Here is a 19,313-nt window from a genome sequence, read left to right as displayed (position 1 = left end):
ATATATATATATATATATATATATATATAAATATAATCAAAAAATAAATAGACGATACCGTTCTGTGCCTAACGAAATGCTTTTATTTGTGCGAGCTTTCGAGATACACTGATCTCTTCTTCCGGCGATGTTACACTGAATGAAGCAAGCAAAGAGTATACTTAAAAACAGTGTCTCTTGGAATGTTATCTGTGCTTGTCCCTCCCCGTGTGTGGATGTGAGGGACAAGCACAGATAACATTGTATTGTATTGTATGTCTTTATTTATATAGCGCCAAAAGTGTACTCAGCGCTTCACAAAGAATACTGTACAGGGAATTTAAAAAATACAATAAGTGCAGGAAAAATCAGACAATGGGAAAGGAAATCCCTGCCCCAAAGAGCTTACAATCTAACATCCAAGAGACACTGTTTTTAAGTATACCTTTTGCTTCATTCATTGTAACATCGCCGGAAGAAGAGATCAGTGTATCTCGAAAGCTCGCACAAATAAAAGCATTTCGTTAGCCACAGAACGGTATCATCTATTTATTTTTTGATTATTGAAGCTCGGCTAACACGGTACTGATACCTCTACATATATAAATATATATATATACACAAAAACAGATAGTACGTGAAGAATAGTGATGAGATGTGCAAAATAATTCTGAAAATAAATTGTGTGAAAGATAAATTCAATAAATGTGATATGTGAATAGTGTAGGCATCAAATGATTGTTTGGCATAGGAACAGTCTGTACGGAAGGGGCAATGCTTCTATATGGTCAAGCCTGACCACAACGATAATAACAAAAAACAAAACAAGCCCCAGTTCCGTATAGCATAAAAATATTTGTAGAGTTTATTCAATACCCAGAGTAGTCAAAAGGACTAATGTAGCCACATGGACTGCTACTGATTTAGCAATCACTCCCACTGTTTGCCTACCTCCCCTACATTATCTTGCTTCCTCGCCTTATGCATGTCACTTGCTTATTGCTGCAACCTGCAATTATTTGACATATGATTGCTTTTTAATCACATCAGTTGAACATTAGTCCTTTTGACTCTGGTTATCCTTTCTCAAGGCAGTGCAGGACCAAAACATTGAAACGGTTTTTTCCTACCAGCTTAATGCAGCCTGTAGATTCATTACCTGTTTTTTAAAATCCAATAGTCTTGTCCGTTAAGGCTGCCATAGCCTACTGCAAGGATTGCATGATTTATTTTTTTACCGCAGGATGTATGATTGTAGACACCTGAAAATGGCATGCTATTAAACACAAGGAAACAGAAACATCCGAGTATAGGGGCAAACCACGGTTGGCTTTATTTCTGCGGTTACGGCTGACGAGAGGTCGTAAGGTTGGAAGAAATGTTCAGCACTTACCGCTTTTATACAAGGAAAATGTGGGGAAAGAAGCACCTATGGCTACAGATACTGGCCCGACATTAGCCAAGGCCTCCTGAAGAGCCTGCTCTGTGTGTGGCACAATCCATGTGTACTTGGAGCACGTGGCAGCTTTGCCACTCGAGTTATAATGACACGTGTCAACCTAATAATGAATTAATAAGAACATGTTAAAAGGGTCATTCTGAACGCTCATCAGCTTGTACGAAAAACCCTCAATTATGCACTTTACTGGGATTTACTGGATGTAAATAGAGTATTACCCACCGTGTTGTTTTCATTAATATGTCGTTAGCATTAGCACTATATTTTGATTAATTTAATAAAATATCTGGTGCCAACCCCCAGCGCTTTAAAATGGGAGCAGACGGGCAATTGAAAATACAAGGAGTTGCACTAATGTGCGGTTACTTTTTCATTAAACGCTATCACCACAAACTTGAGGGCAGTTTAGGAATGTACCCATTGTTTACCAACCACTTATTCCAATGGTTATAGGTGTGGTATCAACTCACCTTTCCTTGATAAGGGTATGAGCTATCAGAATCAATGCCCTTATTGTCAATAATATATTGGAAGGCATTTGTCATGAAGCCGCCATTACAGCCATGGGTGCTATAATTTGAAGAACAGTCCACAAGGTTTTGGGGACTGAGAGAGACCAGTTTGCCGGTCTTCAGTTGCAGCTGTCCCTCTAGGGCACCCACCGCACTGAAAGCCCAGCAAGAACCGCACTTACCCTACAAGAAAGGACACAGAAGACATTAAGGCCCTATCCCTGTGCACTACACAGCCATCAAATAAGACGTGGTATTAAACCAGCATTCAACGTATGATGGAAATTGGATACCAAAATTGGAGTACCACTGCATTTTTTTTCCGAATAGAACCAGTACTTTAAAACTAAAATCCAATACAGGAGTACCAGTACTTTATGCATTCCTCCTCTTCCTCATTTTACCCCTTTTCTTTGGTTTCTTTCACACTTAGGATTCCTGTGTGTTGACCACAAGCCGTTTTGAATTCCCCTATTGCGTTAGACTTTACCACCTCTGCTGAGAGGCTATTCCATGAATTCACCACTGTTTCAGTGACAAAGTACTGCCTCACTTTCCCCTGGGTATCCACCCTCCAGCTTCCGCGAGTAACCTCCTGTTCAAGCCCTTCTCTTTCTCTCAATTTGTAAACCCAGTCCAGGGTTTTGCTGGAACTTGCCCTTACGTGGCTTTGGTGGCCATCTTGATTCCTGGCAAGCCTCTTCCTGAACTTGGTTATTGGCTGCCCCTGTTTCAGGACTTAAATATCAGTCAGCCACTGCCTGAGCATTGTATGATTTTCCTTGTGTTCCTGGCCCCCTTTCATTCTGTTTCCTGTGCCTGTCCTGTTCCTGAGCCCTCCCTCTTCTTTTGGATTCCATGTTGCCGACCTCAGCATGGGACCCCAACCACCGCTCCTGTGCCGACTGCCTTGACCCCAGCCTGCATCCGGACTTGCAATTTTGCCGCCTGCATTGACCCCTGCCTGAATCACAACTACTCTAACAGGACTCTGTCCCCTGGCTATGGTCGGTGATCTTATAACCCCACATCAGCCCTGCGGCTCCATTCCTATCGGAGACGAGCAACGTTACACAGTGATGCTTCCTGTACCCTTTTGAAAGATGGATTTTTAAGATCTAGGGCAGATGTCCCGAAAATAGGGTTGAAATGTTCTTACCTGGTATTTGACTTCAGTGACACATCCTTTCTCCCTCCAGTCCACAGAGGCGGGCAATTTGCTTTTCTGATTAACATTCTGAGTACTGTTCCACTCATTACTACTGCTTTTCCACTCACCCTGGGGAGGTACTTTTAAACCTGTTACCACTGAGATCACCTCCTCGCTAGTCTAGAAAAAATATAGTAAAACACCAACAATTCATTTTTTTTTGCCAAATATTTTCTACCTCCTGAGGTGCAATTCTATGTAGCTTATGAAAAAATAATAATGTGTACAGGCATACCCCGGTTTAAGGACACTCACTTTAAGTACACTCGCGAGTAAGTACATCTCGCTCAATAGGCAAACGCCAGCTCCCGCATGCGCCTGACAGCACGTCCAGCAATACCGGCTCCCTACCTGTACCGAAGCTGTGTGTAAGCGGGGAGACTATAGAGCCCGTTACAAATGCGTTATTTACATCAGTTCTGCACGTATATGATGATTGCAGTACAGTACATACATCGATAATGTGGAGAAAAGGCAGTGCTTCACTTTAAGTACATTTTCGCTTTACATACATGCTCCGGTCCCATTGCGTACGTTAATGCGGGGTATGCCTGTATATAATATCTTATTTTATTTCATATGTAGACACGCTTTTTTGAACTACTAGGTAGTATAAGGAGTAAACAGCCTTAATGGGTTTACTGTGTGGGATCACCCAGGTTACTCCCCTCCCCATCATGTGATGCAGGATAACCTTCAGAAAGGGGCAGTCTCTCCTTTGTATGTCTTGTAACAGTGATGTCACTATAGGGATATAGCTCCGCCCAATGTTCTAGAAACAGGTTCCTTAGAGTTTAGACTGAAGCCTCAGTGTGAGTCCTGTAAATAAGTTTGTGTGTATAATTATGTGTATTAAGGATGTCCTGTCAAGTTTTCTTATTTTCAGTTAAGAAAGATGCTCTATATAGTTAGCACCTATAGTGGCGACACTGTTAATTCTAACACGGCCGTCACCGCGGTTAAAAAAAAACGCGGGCGCCGCGCGGCAGTACCCCGCCACGAACCGGGAAGGTTCGCGGCCGCTTTCCAGCGCCTCGGGCGCTTTCAATAGAAAGCGCCATAGCGCTTTTCTATTGCGGCACGGGATAGACCGGGCAACGTGCGGGGAGCGTGCACGCAACTTTTAACAACATGCCCGTCACGTGCCCGGCCAGCTCCCGTCTTTTGTAAGACTAAGCTGTGCCGCAGCAGTATAGTAATGGCCCAAGATTGTTCTCATCTGGGAAGAGGAGTGAGCATGTGCCTAATAGGAGTTCTCAGAGTAGTAGCTCCGGACCTTAATTTGATTGGACCTACTGGAAGGCCCTCAGTAAACTCCCGTTCCAATATGCATGGACAAGGAAGGCAGTACACAGAGTGATGGGATACTGATCCCCGAGAACCGAGTTTATTCCCACCTTAGGCCCACTTGAGATGGGGCATTATTGAAACTATGCAGGAGATTGACAATCTAATATTACTAAGGAAACAATTGTGAGTACTTCCCCAGCATAGGTGTGAGAGCTACCAGGGGAAGAAGCATTTTATTTGCCAGCAGTTAATGTCTGAAGTAAAGTCTGTTTTTGTACTGCATGTCGAGCATTATGAACGGCTATGAATAAAGCTCTTGTATGTACTACAAATAAACTACTACTGGCGCCCATCATTATTCTATCTGCATATCCACGCCCAGCCTGATATATATATATAATATATTTATATATATAATATAATATATATACAGTTAGGTCCGGAAATAATTGGACACTGATACAAGTTTTGTTATTTCGGCTGTTTACCCAAATAAATTCAAGTTATAGTTAAATAATGAATATGGGCTTAAAGTGCAGTCTAACAGCTTTAATTTGAGGGTTGTGACAACCCACATCACGTTGCGGTCTCTTTTATCCCAAATAAGGCCGTAAACACAGTACTTCTATTTACGTGGGGTTTATTTATAGGGGTTAAGTAACGTATTCGCAGGCCGACCGTCCCTTTAAGAAAATCAAACCAAAATAAAAAGCATAAATAAATACCTATTCCTGTCAGGGAACTAACATACTTCTTCAGCCCTATCTACTGGGCAGACAGCTAAGCCAGTTCCCACGCCAAAACATGCCCTGGCATAGGCAATAAAGAAACAGCACAGTCGTTGCACATACTGTAGCAATAAAGGGTTTGCTTATCTGTTTAGTCCAGGTTTTGAACAGACATCCCGCTTCAGCGTGGCCTCACGGCCTTCCTTCTTCCTCCTGGGCTTGCCAACCCAGGCAGCCCAGCAAACACCGCCTCCACTGTCCAGCGGGTCTATTGAACTGTGCCAGCCTTTCTTGCTAGGGAGCGCTTTCTCTGTCCCCTTCCCTGAGGGAAAACAGTCTTCTCTCTGGCTCTATCTCTCACTCTTTACCAGCTTCTTTAACCAGCTTCTGGTAGCTGGGGAGCACACCGGTCTCCCCCCCCCCCTTCTCTGGTGAAAACAGTCAGTCTCTCTCAGTGGCTCTGGCTCTATCTCTCAGGAATCCTGCTTAATTAGGCTGCAGGTGCATGCAGGTTAACTGGGTGAGTGCTGGAAAGTACTACCTCCATTTCAGCCTACTGAGTCAGTGACTCTGTCACAGGTTATTCACATCCAAATTGGAGGAAGGGTTTAGGAATTACATCTCTTTAATATGTAGCCCTCTCTTTTTCAAGGGACCAAAAGTAATTGGACAATTGACACAAAAGCGGTTTCATGGACAGGTGTGGGCTATTCCTTCGTTATTTCATCATCAATTAAGCAGGTAAAAGGTCTGGAGTTGATTCCAGGTGTGGCATTCACATTTCTAAGCTGTTGCTGTGAACCCACAACATGCAGTCTAAGGAGCTCTCAATGCAAGTGAAACAGGGCATCCTTAGGCTGCAAAAAAAAAAAAAAAGAAAGTCCATCAGAGAGATAGCAGGAACGTTAGGAGTGGCCAAATCAACAGTTTGGTACATTCTGAGAAAAAAAGAACGCACTGGTGAGCTCTGCAACACAAAAAGGCCTGGACGTCCACGGAAGACAACAGTGGTGGATGATGGTAGGATCCTTTCCATGGTAAAGAAATACCCCTTCACAACATCCAGCCAAGTGAAGAACACTCTCCAGGAGGTAGGCATATCATTATCCAAGTCTACCATAAAGAGAAGACATCACGAGAGCAAATACAGAGGGTTCACCACAAGGTGCAAACCATTCATAAGCCTCAAGAATAGAAAGGCCAGATTAGACTTTGCCAAACAATATCTATAAAAGCCAGCCCAGTTCTAGAACAGCATTCTTAGGACAGATGAAACTAAGATCAACCTGTACCAGAATGATGGGGAGAAAAAAGTATGGAGAAGGCTTGGAACGGCTCATGATCTGAAGCATACCACATCATCTGTAAAACACGGAGGATGCAGTGTGATGGCATGGGCATGCATGGCTTACAATGGCACTGGGTCACAAGTGTTTATTGAGGATGTGACAGAAGACAGAAGCACCCGGATGAATTCTGAAGTGTATATCGATATATTGTCTGCTCAGATTCAGCCAAATTCAGTGAAGTTGATTGGACAATGACCCAAACCATACTGCGAAAGCAACCCAGGAGTTTTTTTAAGGCAAAGAAGTGGAATATTCTGCAATGGCCGAGTCAATCACCTGATCTCAACCTGATCGAGCATGCATTTCACTTGCTGAAGACAAAACTTAAGGCAGAAAGACCCACGAACAAACAACAACTGAAGACAGCTGCAGTAAAGGCCTGGCAAAGCATCACAAAGGAGGAAACCCCAGTGTTTGGTGATGTCCATGCGTTCCAGACTTCAAGCAGTCCTTGCCTGCAAAGGATTCTTGACAAAGTATTAAAAATAAACATTTTATTTATGACTGTGTTAATTTGTCCAATTACATTTGAGCCCCTGAAATAAGGGGACTGTGTATGAAAATGGTTGCAATTCCTAAACGTTTCATACGATATTTTTGTTCAACCCCTAGAATTAAAGCTGAAAGTCTGCACTTCTATTGCATCTCGGTTGTTTCATTTCAAATCCATTGTGGTGGCGAACAGAGCCAAAATTATGAAAATTGTGTCAGTGTACAATTATTTCAGGACCTAACGACCTAACTGTATATCTATATAGCCAATATATATATGTGTATGTGTGTACGCACGCACACATATGTATGTGCGCAGCCCAGTGTTCTGACCCGGAAGTCTTCTCTGACATCCGGTGTCTGCCGCTGCTACAGCGCAACTCCTCCCTGCCGCCCTGCTGTGCCACTCCTGCTATGCTCTCATGGTACTCTTCTACCTCCACCGCAAGCTGCTGTCCTCTGCCGCTGCCGTCCTTCTCTCCCTCCGCCACCGCCTGCAGGATACCGTCCTTCTCACCCTCCGCCATGGCTGCTGTCCTCCAAACCTACCTGGCCGGTTACCCGGCTACAAGGCCTAGTAATTTTTCTTTTAACCCGGGTATCCGGTGTTATTTTAGGAGCCAGTCCATCACTAGTGTGTGTATCTATAGATAGCTGCAGTGTGAGTGTATATGGCGGTCCTTCAATGTACTTGCAATTTTATTTTAATTAAAAAAGAATCTATATAACTATACAAAATTGTCTATTATTTATTAAAATAGCCTACATGTAGCCTATAATATTAATAATCCCTTCAGAACAGGGCACTCACTACTGGCCAATAAATTATATATATGAGAGCAGGGGCGATATGTGTCCTACGTAGTTGTGCGCCCAGGGGGTGTGTGTCTGTGACATCACGTGAGCGGTTCACCCTCATTAGCTGAACCGCGCACGCTACCAGGACAAGTGCGACAAATTAAAAAATATTTGTCTCGCCAAGCAGCTGAGCGCGGAGCGCTCATGGTCGCGCACACTGGTCAAACACATTGTCGTAATGTGTTTGATTGTGCTGAGCGCGAGCTTTCATGCGCACTCACTCTCAGCCTGGACGAGCCCTTATGGTGTCAAAGGCCGTGGCCATGCTAGGAGAGTGCGTGCAATTACATTTGCGGTGCGAACAAACATACACACACCCCTCACCCCGAGATCCGGGCGCTGTGTCTCCGCAGCTCTGCCAGGGGGAGGAGAGAGGAAGCGGGGCTGGTCCGGTAATGGGGGGGGGGGGTTTGCATCCTCCGCAACTCTGCATCATGCGCAGCCCCGCGAAGACCCGGCCAACCGCCATCACTAACAGCCCACTGCCGGGAGGAAGCGCAGCCATTGTCAACTACACAAGGGCAATCGGCGATGACGGACACTCAGCCTGATCAGGAGGGAGCGAAGCCTGCAGGGCTGATTCGTGATTGGTCAAGGATGAGAAGGGTGCAGGGTTAACAAGAAGAGGAGGAGACGATCGTTGGCCAAGTGGAATTTGGGAGGAGGGTGGGTTTGCCGGGGTCTCTTAGCAGGCATCGTTAGTAATGGGTCAGCATGTGTTACTGGCCAAAGTGCTGTGGAGCCGGGCAGTAGATGATAAATATTAGGGGCACGAGACTCTTTGCTGGTCATAGAGTGATCAATGTTAGTCCTTTGGTCCTCACAAGGAGAAAGGGAACTGGCTCCAGCTTGAGCGATGTCACTCTTCATGCCTTTATCAGAGCTTGGCACAGTACTGACAACGTGAAGGCCCTGAGAATCTGTGCTGGGTGCAGGATCATGGCCACGAGTTTTGGGGGCAGTGTGATGGGTAGAAGGTCTGGGGTGGGGGGAGTCAGAAGAGAGGGGGGGCAGGAAACGGGGAATAAAACACACACACACATACCACACACAGAGACACACACACACACACACACACACACACACACACACACACACACACACACACACACACACACACACACACACACACACACACACACACACACACACACACACACACTGACTGACACACATACACACACTGACTGACAGACACTGACTGACAAACACACACACTGACTGACACACACACAAGTAATTCAGTTACTATAAATATAAAAGTGCAAATAGCTAAAACGCGTTCTACAGTAAGTCGAACTTCTTTGTGTTTTGGCCCGAAAATTGGGTTTTGGGTGATAACGGTGAAAGGCAGGGTTGCAGACCTGTCTAAGACATGCAAATAAGCACACAATAATATTAAAATTGTATATATATATATATGTAGCCCTTTTTGTGAACCCTCCCAAAGGAACTACTGGTCGCTGTACAACACCTGCGGCTCCAGGAGATCTGAGCCTCCGCTAGCTGGGAGCCTGGGGTAACACTCATACACTTTCTTAGCGCAGCGCCTCCACTTACCCAGGATCCCCGTGATGTGAGATTCCCCTGGGCAAGAAATACAACAACACACATATATGATGCAACCAGTTTTACTATAAGATAATGCACGATACCTTATCACTCTATCTTATAGCAATATGACCCAACACATATAACCTTATACTATAACTGTATAACCTTAGTGGCTCGCCCACTCATCAGGAGTAACGTCTCCGTCCCTTCACCGCGTGCCCCACACACCGTGTCCATATATTTTAAAGTGATGGTATAGGCTCAGTTCTTTAACCACTCGCTCAGTGTTCCTAAAGAGTTTAGCCTAAGGCGGGATCAGCGCCTGTTGACCGGTGTTGGTGCACTTGATGTTATAGTACCTTCCGGTCACGGCGGTAACCGGTACCTCTTCGCAAAGGGTCAGATGAATCACGGTCTGCCTCTTGGGTCTTAATGTCCAGCCGTCTGGTCCCAGACGACTCGCCAGCAACCTGATCCGCACGCTTGTCTCTTTGTCCCTAGCTGTCTACACAGTAAGGGTGATGCTCGCTACTACTATAGGCCGTCCCTGCAGCATTGCAACCTTCGGTGACTTCAGGGAACACTCCTAGGGGTATACGGGGTAGCCTGTCCTATGCAGGTGGGTCACTGACCCTCTGCACCCAAACTACCTCTCTCTTCACCTCCCGGATCCCCTCTGACTACTTCTCCCTAACCTCTGCAGCAAACGCACTGCACTCACACTGTACCTGCAGCAATCCACTGCACTCACTCGGTACCTGCAGCAACCCACTGCACTCACACTGAACCTGCAGCAACCCACTGCACTCACTCGGTACCTGCAGCAACCCACTGCACTCACTTGGTACCTGCAGCAACCACACTGCACTCACACTGAACCTGCAGCAACCCACTGCACTCACTCGGTACCTGCAGCAACCGCACTGCACACACACTGAACCTGCAGCAACCCACTGCACTCACTTGGTACCTGCAGCAACCGCACTGCACACACACTGAACCTGCAGCAACCCACTGCACTCGCTCGGGGCCGTCCCTCAGTACCTACCCACTACCCTGGTGGGGATTGGGGCCTGCCTGGGATATGGGGAACTACCTTACATGCCTGGTGTAGGAGCCACTTGCTCCCTACACCCTTCCTTCCCCTTCCTGCTCCCAGCTTCAACTCCCCAACGTGGTCCCCGCAACATTGTAGCTTTCCTCCACAGGAGAAGCTGCAAAACCCTATTTGCTGGCTGGCTGCACGTGATGTGGGTGAAAGGGCAATCTGCAGAGGCTGCTGGGAATTGTAGTCCACTCAGGACCTCTTTAGCATTGGGACCGCGTGCGCTACCCTTACTGCGCCTGCGCGACCAACGCGCACGCTCGCGCAACCTGTCATGGCGGCCCCCGCTAGCCAGTGTGCCGCAGAGCCTCGGAGCGCTACATGGGGGGTCTCTGGGGCTGAAAAGAGACCGGGGTTACATATATATATATATATATATATATATATATAAATATTTATATATATACACAGTATATCACAATAGAAAGACATTTCTACTGGAGAACTCAGGCCTATGGAAACATAACGAATTGAAGCTGCAGAGAAGAGAGGTGCACAGACCTGAGAGGCTATAATGACTGGCATAGAACAGTGTTAGGATGGCTGCTCTAGGTGGGGATGCTGGCCAAGCATGGGTGGGGATGCTATATTGTGCTTCCACTGCCCAAGTAGAGCAGCAGGGTCTAGGAATACAATACAAGTTGGTGGGACCATAGCACTCACACTTTATGCTAGACAGGGGTTTGTGTGTTGAGCTTCACTTCCCACCTTACAGTATAAAAACGTTTAGGGAGGGGAACATGAAAGCAAAGAATAGGTATGTAATGCTTGTACCCAAGCAAAAGGGCCTTTGGTGTATGATTACATTGTATGCTGAGAAAGGAGCAAGAGAGACTTTACAGAACATGGACAAGGGACAATGCAGCGGGATGGGGTGTGGGTATGTAGTGGGATCGGGTGTGGGTATGTAGTGAGATCGGGTGTGGGTATGTAGTCGGATCGGGTGTGGGCATGTAGTGGGATCGGGTGTGGGTACATAGCGGGATTGGGTGTGGGTATGTAGTGGGACCGGGTGTGGGCATGTATTGGGATCGGTTGTGGGTATGTAGTGGGATCGGGTGTGGGTATGTAATGGGATCGGGGGTGGGTATGTAGTGGGATCGGGTGTGGGTATGTAGTGGGCTCAGGTGTGGGTATGTAGTGGGATCGGGTGTGGGTATGTAGCGGGATCGGGTGTGGATATGAAGCGGGATCGGGTTTGGGTATGTAGCGGGATCGGGTGTGGGTATGTAGTGAGATCGGGTTTGGGTATGTAGTGAGATCGGGTGTGCGTATGTAGCGGAATCGGGTCTGGGTATGTAGCAGGATCGGACGTGGGTATGTAGCGGGATCGGGTGTGCGTATGTAGTGGGATCGGATTTGGGTATGTAGCGGGATCGGGTGTGGGTATGTAGCGGGATCGGGTCTGGGTATGTAGTGGGATCGGGTGTGGGTATGTAGTGGGATCGGGTCTGTGTATGTAGTTGGATAGGGTGTGGGTATGTAGTGGGATCGGGTGTGTGTATGTAGTGGGATTGGGTGTGGGTATGTAGTGGGATCGGGTGTGGGTATGTAGTGGGATCGGGTGTGGGTATGTAGTGGGATCGGGTGTGGGTATGTAGCAGGATTTGGTGTGGGTATGTAGTGGGATCGGGTTTGGGTATGTAGTGGGATAGGGCGTGGGTATGTAGTGGGATCGGGTGTGGGTATGTAGTGGGATCGGGTGTGGGTATGTGGCAGGATTTGGTGTGGGTATGTAGTGGGATCGGGTTTGGGTATGTAGTGGGATAGGGCGTGGGTATGTAGTGGGATCTGGTGTGGGTATGTAGTGGGATCGGGTGTGGGTATGTAGCAGGATTTGGTGTGGGTATGTAGTGGGATCGGGTTTGGGTATGTAGTGGGATAGGGCGTGGGTATGTAGTGGGATCGGGTGGGGGTATGTAGTGGGATCGGGTCTGTGTATGTAGTTGGATAGGGTGTGGGTATGTAGTGGGATCGGGTGTGTGTATGTAGTGGGATTGGGTGTGTGTAAGAAATTGTCTTTTTCTTAAAAGAAGTTTAAACATATACACACATCTGAATGAATGATTAAAGGACAATTGTTGAAATGGTGTCTTATAAGAAAACTGTTCTAACTCTGGAATGAGCTTGAAGATCATTTTTGTCTATCTCTTAGTATTCATTTACATATGAAGTCTATTCTAATAACAAGAATGAACAAAGGTCAAAGGCTATAGTCCTAAATAGTTTGAAGCTGTCACAGCAGCTGGTGTGTTAATAATGCTTCAGCACAAGTCCTAGCTAGGAAAAGTGCTGTCATAAGACATTTATATTCAGAAGTAATTATACAATTCAGCAACTTTGAAGCTCCTTATATGTTGAGAGGTAGTTCATATCATCAGCAATGTAGCTAAATGCCATGTTAGGATATACCATCTTCAAGGTTAAAATGGCTGACTGGGTGGGTCTTTATGGATAAATACAGCAGTGAGCTTAGTGAGTTTAGGAAGGAAGGAAGGATGGAGAGAAGATAGGCCAGAGGAAGAAAGACCAGTCCAGATTGATAATACCATGAAGAGGAGAAAAGGACATGTTAATACCTGGATAGAATATTAACTGAAAGAAGGTTACTATGTGCAACTATTCTTAAGAATATCAATCTATTTGAAACATCACCATCGTCATTCTTACTATTTTTGTATGTAAGTAATTATTTTCAAAATAAACGTTTTGTTTTTGTGTGCAAACGACAAGAATGCTGAATTCTGTTATACTGATGTGAATCTACAGAAAAAGCGAATTTAAGGACATTTAACATTGGCGAGCCAGCCTTCATTCAGTTTTTTCGTCACATTTGGATTAGAGGGGGTGTGGTCGATACATCCTGGATCCAAGATTTGAGAAAAAATTGAAACGAACCGAAGAAAAAAAGAAGTGTCAAGTTTTTGGTAGATTTGACTACAGTTGATTAACAGATCAGAGACAGAGAACCACGTTTCACGAATCTCCTAGAGGGAGACGGACTGTTCGGGGGTTGCCTTTGTCTGGTCAAGTTTCCCAAGGAAGAAGGTACATTTGCGGGACGTGCAGGGAGCATTGTCTGGTGCATTTGTATGCGCTGAATGGAATAGCGTGGAATTTCTTCAAAAAAACGTTGCGACGTTTGTGGGGGAACAATTCGAGTTTTTGCAGCACAAGTTTTCGGTGAAAGAAAATACTTAACAAAACGTAAGTAATGGAATTTATTAATTCATATGCAAATGACAGTAATATGATGTTAAATGTGTTACCTCATACATCTACTGACACTGAATTATGGAATTCTCTGTGGAATCAGGTGCAAATAGAAAATGAGAGAATAGATAAGAAAATACTAACTATGCATAAAGATAAGAAAAAATTAAGAAATGTCATGAAAATGATCAAAGTGTTTAATTTGATGGTTTTCAATGATGAGAATTCGCATAAAATTGAAGTTGTAAAAACTGATCAATGTTCAAATTGTAACATTTTACATAAACGCATACATGAGTTAGAAAAACAAATTGAAACATCCAATATCAAATTTGCATGCGCTGCTGGTAAAGACAAAAAGAAAAAAGATACTCAAGGGGCGTCTTTTATTCCTAGTTCTAGTGCAGAAGTAGATGTGACTGACATCAGCAGCACAGAACTGACAAGGAAAAAGTTCCATGACAAAGCAGCCACACTGAATTTAAAAATTCATGATCATTTAATGAAGGTATTAAAAGATATACCTGATTATAAAAATCACCTGGATGCATTTCATAATGCAGACATTTTTGAATCTTATACAGATCGATTTAATTTGACTGAGGAACAAAGAAATAAGATTTACAAACTGTGGTTACCAACTCACATGAGTCGAAGGTTAAAAATGCCTGTCAGCATGCCTCAAGAGGATGAGAATGGTGATTTTATACAAGGGTCCTGCATTGACAGACTTAATCAATTAATTTACATTTCCACCGGACATGCCATTACCGTTGATATTTTGGAAGATCTTAAACCCAAAATTACAGAGGATACTTTTGAGTTTATGTTAAAATTCCAGACTGCATACAAATTACTGTTTTCTGATCAAGATTCTGAAGAGAAAATGATTAGAGCATTTGTAAAAAAATTTACATTTTTAGATCCAGTAACATTAGCAATTGCTTCTGAGAAAGAATCATTAGAAGTTGCTGCTCTTTTTATTAATAATATTAGACGTCAGCTTTTGCAGAATAATCCCAGATTTAAAATCTCAGAAGTTGTTAATGATAGAAATGCCTTTCATGCCACTCAAAAAAGTAACAGCTCTTGGAACAGTCAGAGTGACAGGAGTGACAACTGCAGAACAGACAAGCCTTTGCGGCTGCAAAGTTTAAAATGTTTTCATTGTGGAGAAATAGGGCATTATAGAAGAAACTGTGACAAATTCTTAGATCTACAAAAAAGTTTGCGGAAAGAGAATGTATTTGTTCAGCCCACAGCACCTAAGCAAACACGGGATGCTCTCCTTGTAAAAAAAATTACAGAAATCATGGCTAGTTACACTGACACTAATGATCTCACACACAAACAGGTTTGTAACATAACTCACATAGACGAAAGACTTAATTCATCCTGACTAGACTATCGGAAACCACGTCCTCTTGAAGTATTAACTCCAGTAACTTTGGATAAAGAAGGAACCTTAGGGGGGTTTGATACAGAGTTTTTAATAGATACCAAGGCACAGTTAAGTGTAACAAAGGAAAAGTTACCAATGTTGTCAGGAACACCTCTTTGTAATATTGTGGATTTAGGCAATAAGGCAATTTGGAAAGATTCTAAAGGAAGAAAGCCTGTGTTAATTAATCCTTCTGAATATGGTAACGAGAGAAGTGTTTGTCCAATTAAAATGGTCACCAGTGAGTTTCAATTACCTGAAATCAGTGATAATTTTTGTGTCAAGCCAACACTTAAGAAAGATTTCCAAATAACACAAAAAACAGGACAGGATTTTCTCACTGAAGGAAATGCAATAGTTGATTCCTTGGCTAAGGAAGAGGTTTTAACAGAACAGAATGTAGTGCTTACAGAGACTAGTGCCACAGCGACAGTCAGACACAAAGATATGCAGCTCCTTTCCTTTACAGAGAAACAGGCAAAGGATAAGTCCATTGCTATTTCCCGGGTTGATTTAAAGCCTTCTCGTGTCCATAAAGAAAAGGCCATAAATCATGAAAGTTTGGGTCACGTAGGACAAGAGACACTTTTGGAAAGTTTAAAAGGAAATCCTAGGCTCAAAAGGCAAAAACCACCTTTCCAATGTATTGCACCAGCAGATGGCCCATGGTCCACATTGCAAATTGATCACAATGGTTCCTTACCCTCAGGGAAGAATGGGTTAAAACATGCTTGGATTACGGGAGCTGTCTTTTCAAAATGGGTTGAGAGCATTCTGGTCAAGCAAAATGATGCAATTACTACAGCACGAGTTTTTTGGAATCATGTTTTTTCCAGATGGGGTTTTCCACGCATTCTTGAGTCAGAGAGGGGTTCTCTTTTCACAGGTTTAGTGATGAAAGTTTACATGTGAAATTTTAGGGATTAAATAAAGATTTAAAGTATCATCCATAATCAGTTGGTAGAATTGGATTTAAAATTTAGGAATTCAAATAGGTCTTCTGTATTTCCAAAATTTTAAAAGGGGGGGAAGTAGTTGACAATTATGATCATTTTTTTTTAGAAAAAAAAAGTATTTGGTAAACAAATTGAGAAGGATCTTATGATATAGTTAACATTATAATTAACATTATGTTAAAGGTTATGTTTGTGATTTATGTATGTAACATGTAGACAGTACTGTAAGTGTATGGTCCAGATGGACTAAGGTTAAATATATTTACCAATATAATGATACTGCTATATTTTTACAGGTCATATGTAATTGTGTGATGAATAAAGAATACGATTGGATGATCGGAGTCAAGAAGAATGAGGAAAATCAACAAGAGTCATCACCGATGGGACTGAATATTTTTTCATTTTTTAGGAAAAAGAACAAAATGACTATTTTTATTATATTTATTACTACTCGGACTATTGAAAGAAATAATCAATACTGAAAAAGTACAACGGGGAATTACATCTCTAGGAGTACAACAAAGTTTGCTAGAAGAATTGTTATTGGTTCAAAATTATACAGATTTATGGGTGCGATGTACAGTGTGTACAAGTATTATTATTTTTTCTTTAAAAGTCCATATTGGGAAAAGAAAGAGTTTTATTTCCTATAACAGTACTAGAAATAGTGGTAGTAATATTCAGTTATTATTTTATAGTCTCCAATATCCAGATTTTTATTTTTTACACAATTATAGCAAGACTTAACGGATAGATTTTTTACGCTTGTTTACATTTTTATTCTAAAATACTTTGTTTATTACGCCAGGTCAAGATTATTTATCGTTCATGCTTACTTTGTATTGAGACAGTAAAAACATTTCACGATCTTGTCACTCTGGTAGAAAAAGGCAGGGTATGTATACAAGTGATGTCAGATAAAGAAATAGTTAAAGCTTTCTTTCCTATGTGTACACATTCTGAGGTTTTATTAAAAGGATTGTATTGTATTGGAGGAAGTCCAATTGGAATATATTTACATGGAATTCAAGTGAATATGTCACAGATTCTCTCAAAAGATGTAAATATGATTCCATTACAATTTAATATATCTCAAGTAAATGAGTTCCCTTGGGAACAATGGACTGAAGATTTTGAAAAAAATGATTAACAGAAATTTACAAAAAACCTCCAACTCTTCCAATAATGATCCTTTGATTTAGGAGATATCTTTTGACATATTGTCCTTATAATCTTTGAATGTGATACAACTGGTGTGTGATTGGTACATGGATTTTTTATTTATATTTTTATATAAATTAGAGGGGCTGTAAGAAATTGTCTTTTTCTTAAAAGAAGTTTAAACATATACACACATCTGAATGAATGATTAAAGGACAATTGTTGAAATGGTGTCTTATAAGAAAACTGTTCTAACTCTGGAATGAGCTTGAAGATCATTTTTGTCTATCTCTTAGTATTCATTTACATACTGTATGAAGTCTATTCTAATAACAAGAATGAACAAAGGTCAAAGGCTATAGTCCTAAATAGTTTGAAGCTGTCACAGCAGCTGGTGTGTTAATAATGCTTCAGCACAAGTCCTAGCTAGGAAAAGTGCTGTCATAAGACATTTATATTCAGAAGTAATTATACAATTCAGCAACTTTGAAGCTCCTTATATGTTGAGAGGTAGTTCATATCATCAGCAATGTAGCTAAATGCCATGTTAGGATATACCATCTTCAAGGTTAAAATGGCTGACTGGGTGGGTCTTTATGGATAAATACAGCAGTGAGCTTAGTGAGTTTAGGAAGGAAGGAAGGATGGAGAGAAGATAGGCCAGAGGAAGAAAGACCAGTCCAGATTGATAATACCATGAAGAGGAGAAAAGGACATGTTAATACCTGGATAGAATATTAACTGAAAGAAGGTTACTATGTGCAACTATTCTTAAGAATATCAATCTATTTGAAACATCACCATCGTCATTCTTACTATTTTTGTATGTAAGTAATTATTTTCAAAATAAACGTTTTGTTTTTGTGTGCAAACGACAAGAATGCTGAATTCTGTTATACTGATGTGAATCTACAGAAAAAGCGAATTTAAGGACATTTAACAGTGTGGGTATGTAGTGGGATCGGGTGTGGGTATGTAGTGGGATCGGGTGTGGGTATGTAGTGGGATAGGGTGTGGGTATGTAGTGGGATCGGGTGTGGGTATGTAGTGGGATCGGGTGTGGGTATGTAGTGGGATCGGGTGTGCGTATGTAGCAGGATTTGGTAAGGGTATGTAGTGGGACCGGGTGTGGGCATGTAGTGGGATTGGGTGTGGGTATGTAGTGGGATAGGGCGTCGGTATGTAGTGGTATCGGGTGTGGGTATGTAGTGGGATTGGGTGTGGGTATAGCGATTGATAAGGGCTATAGATAGCCATGGTGGTGACAGCAATTTGCAGTTGGGGAAGGGGGAGGTTAGAGGGGAGGGGTAGCAGAACCAGTTGGTAGAGTAATGATTGTGCTTTTCTATACTTCATTTAGTCTATCAGCTTTCTGGTATCAACTGTTTCTAACGCCGCCCAAAAACAAATACATTGCCGCCGCGTGTGCTTATAGTAAGTGCGACCGCGACAATGCGACGGAGCAACGTCGTGTCGCGAACTTTGGTAGCTGGCAATATTTGATTTTTCAAGGGCTTTCGCCTCATCTGACAGCCCCTGAACCAATCAAATGCCAGTATGCCCGCGACGCCACCACAAAGGGAAATATAACTTTCGCTAGCGGCAACGGGGGACGTCACCCATCCTGTCGCGTCGCCCGTCACGGGCACTATACGCACGGCCTAAGAATTGCCTGGAAATGAAAAGTCCCCACATAAATAATTAGGTTTTAGGTTTAGATTGCAGTATTTAGGTACATTTAGTCTAGATCAGAAAGTCAAAGAGCTGGGTAGGGTTAGTTAGACCCAGTAGGGTTAATGAGACCCAGTAGGGTTAATGAGACCCAGTAGGGTTAATGAGACCCAGTTGGGTTAGTTAGACCCAGTAGAGTTAGTTAGATCCAGTTGGATTAGTTAGACCCAGTAGGGTTACTTAGACCCAGGGGTGTACGTTGAGATGGCAACAAGGTGAAAGGGTGAGTATTTTGCCAGCCATGTAAACAGATGAACTCATATCTGTGTTTG

General features: G+C 43.0%; 1 protein-coding gene across 2 annotated transcripts in view; it reads right to left on the bottom strand.

The window, feature by feature from the left end:
* The window catches only part of LOC142476735 (cathepsin S-like), a 28,464-nt gene that overhangs the window by 1,884 nt on the left and 7,267 nt on the right, over positions 1-19,313 (bottom strand). The window contains exons 4-7 of one of the 2 annotated variants that reach the window (XM_075581896.1): positions 3,110-3,280; positions 1,909-2,133; positions 1,373-1,538; positions 1,139-1,241 (exon numbers count right to left, since the gene is read on the bottom strand). In XM_075581896.1, the coding sequence (XP_075438011.1) occupies positions 1,139-1,241; positions 1,373-1,538; positions 1,909-2,133; positions 3,110-3,280 (665 nt within the window). The remainder of the gene's footprint in view (positions 1-1,138; positions 1,242-1,372; positions 1,539-1,908; positions 2,134-3,109; positions 3,281-19,313) is intronic. The other variant, XM_075581897.1, reaches the window with a different exon arrangement.

The sequence above is a fragment of the Ascaphus truei genome, unplaced genomic scaffold (genome assembly GCF_040206685.1).
Source record: "Ascaphus truei isolate aAscTru1 unplaced genomic scaffold, aAscTru1.hap1 HAP1_SCAFFOLD_1672, whole genome shotgun sequence".
In the NCBI taxonomy this organism is placed as follows: Eukaryota; Metazoa; Chordata; class Amphibia; order Anura; family Ascaphidae; genus Ascaphus; species Ascaphus truei.
This window is presented reverse-complemented; position numbering and strand designations above follow the sequence as displayed.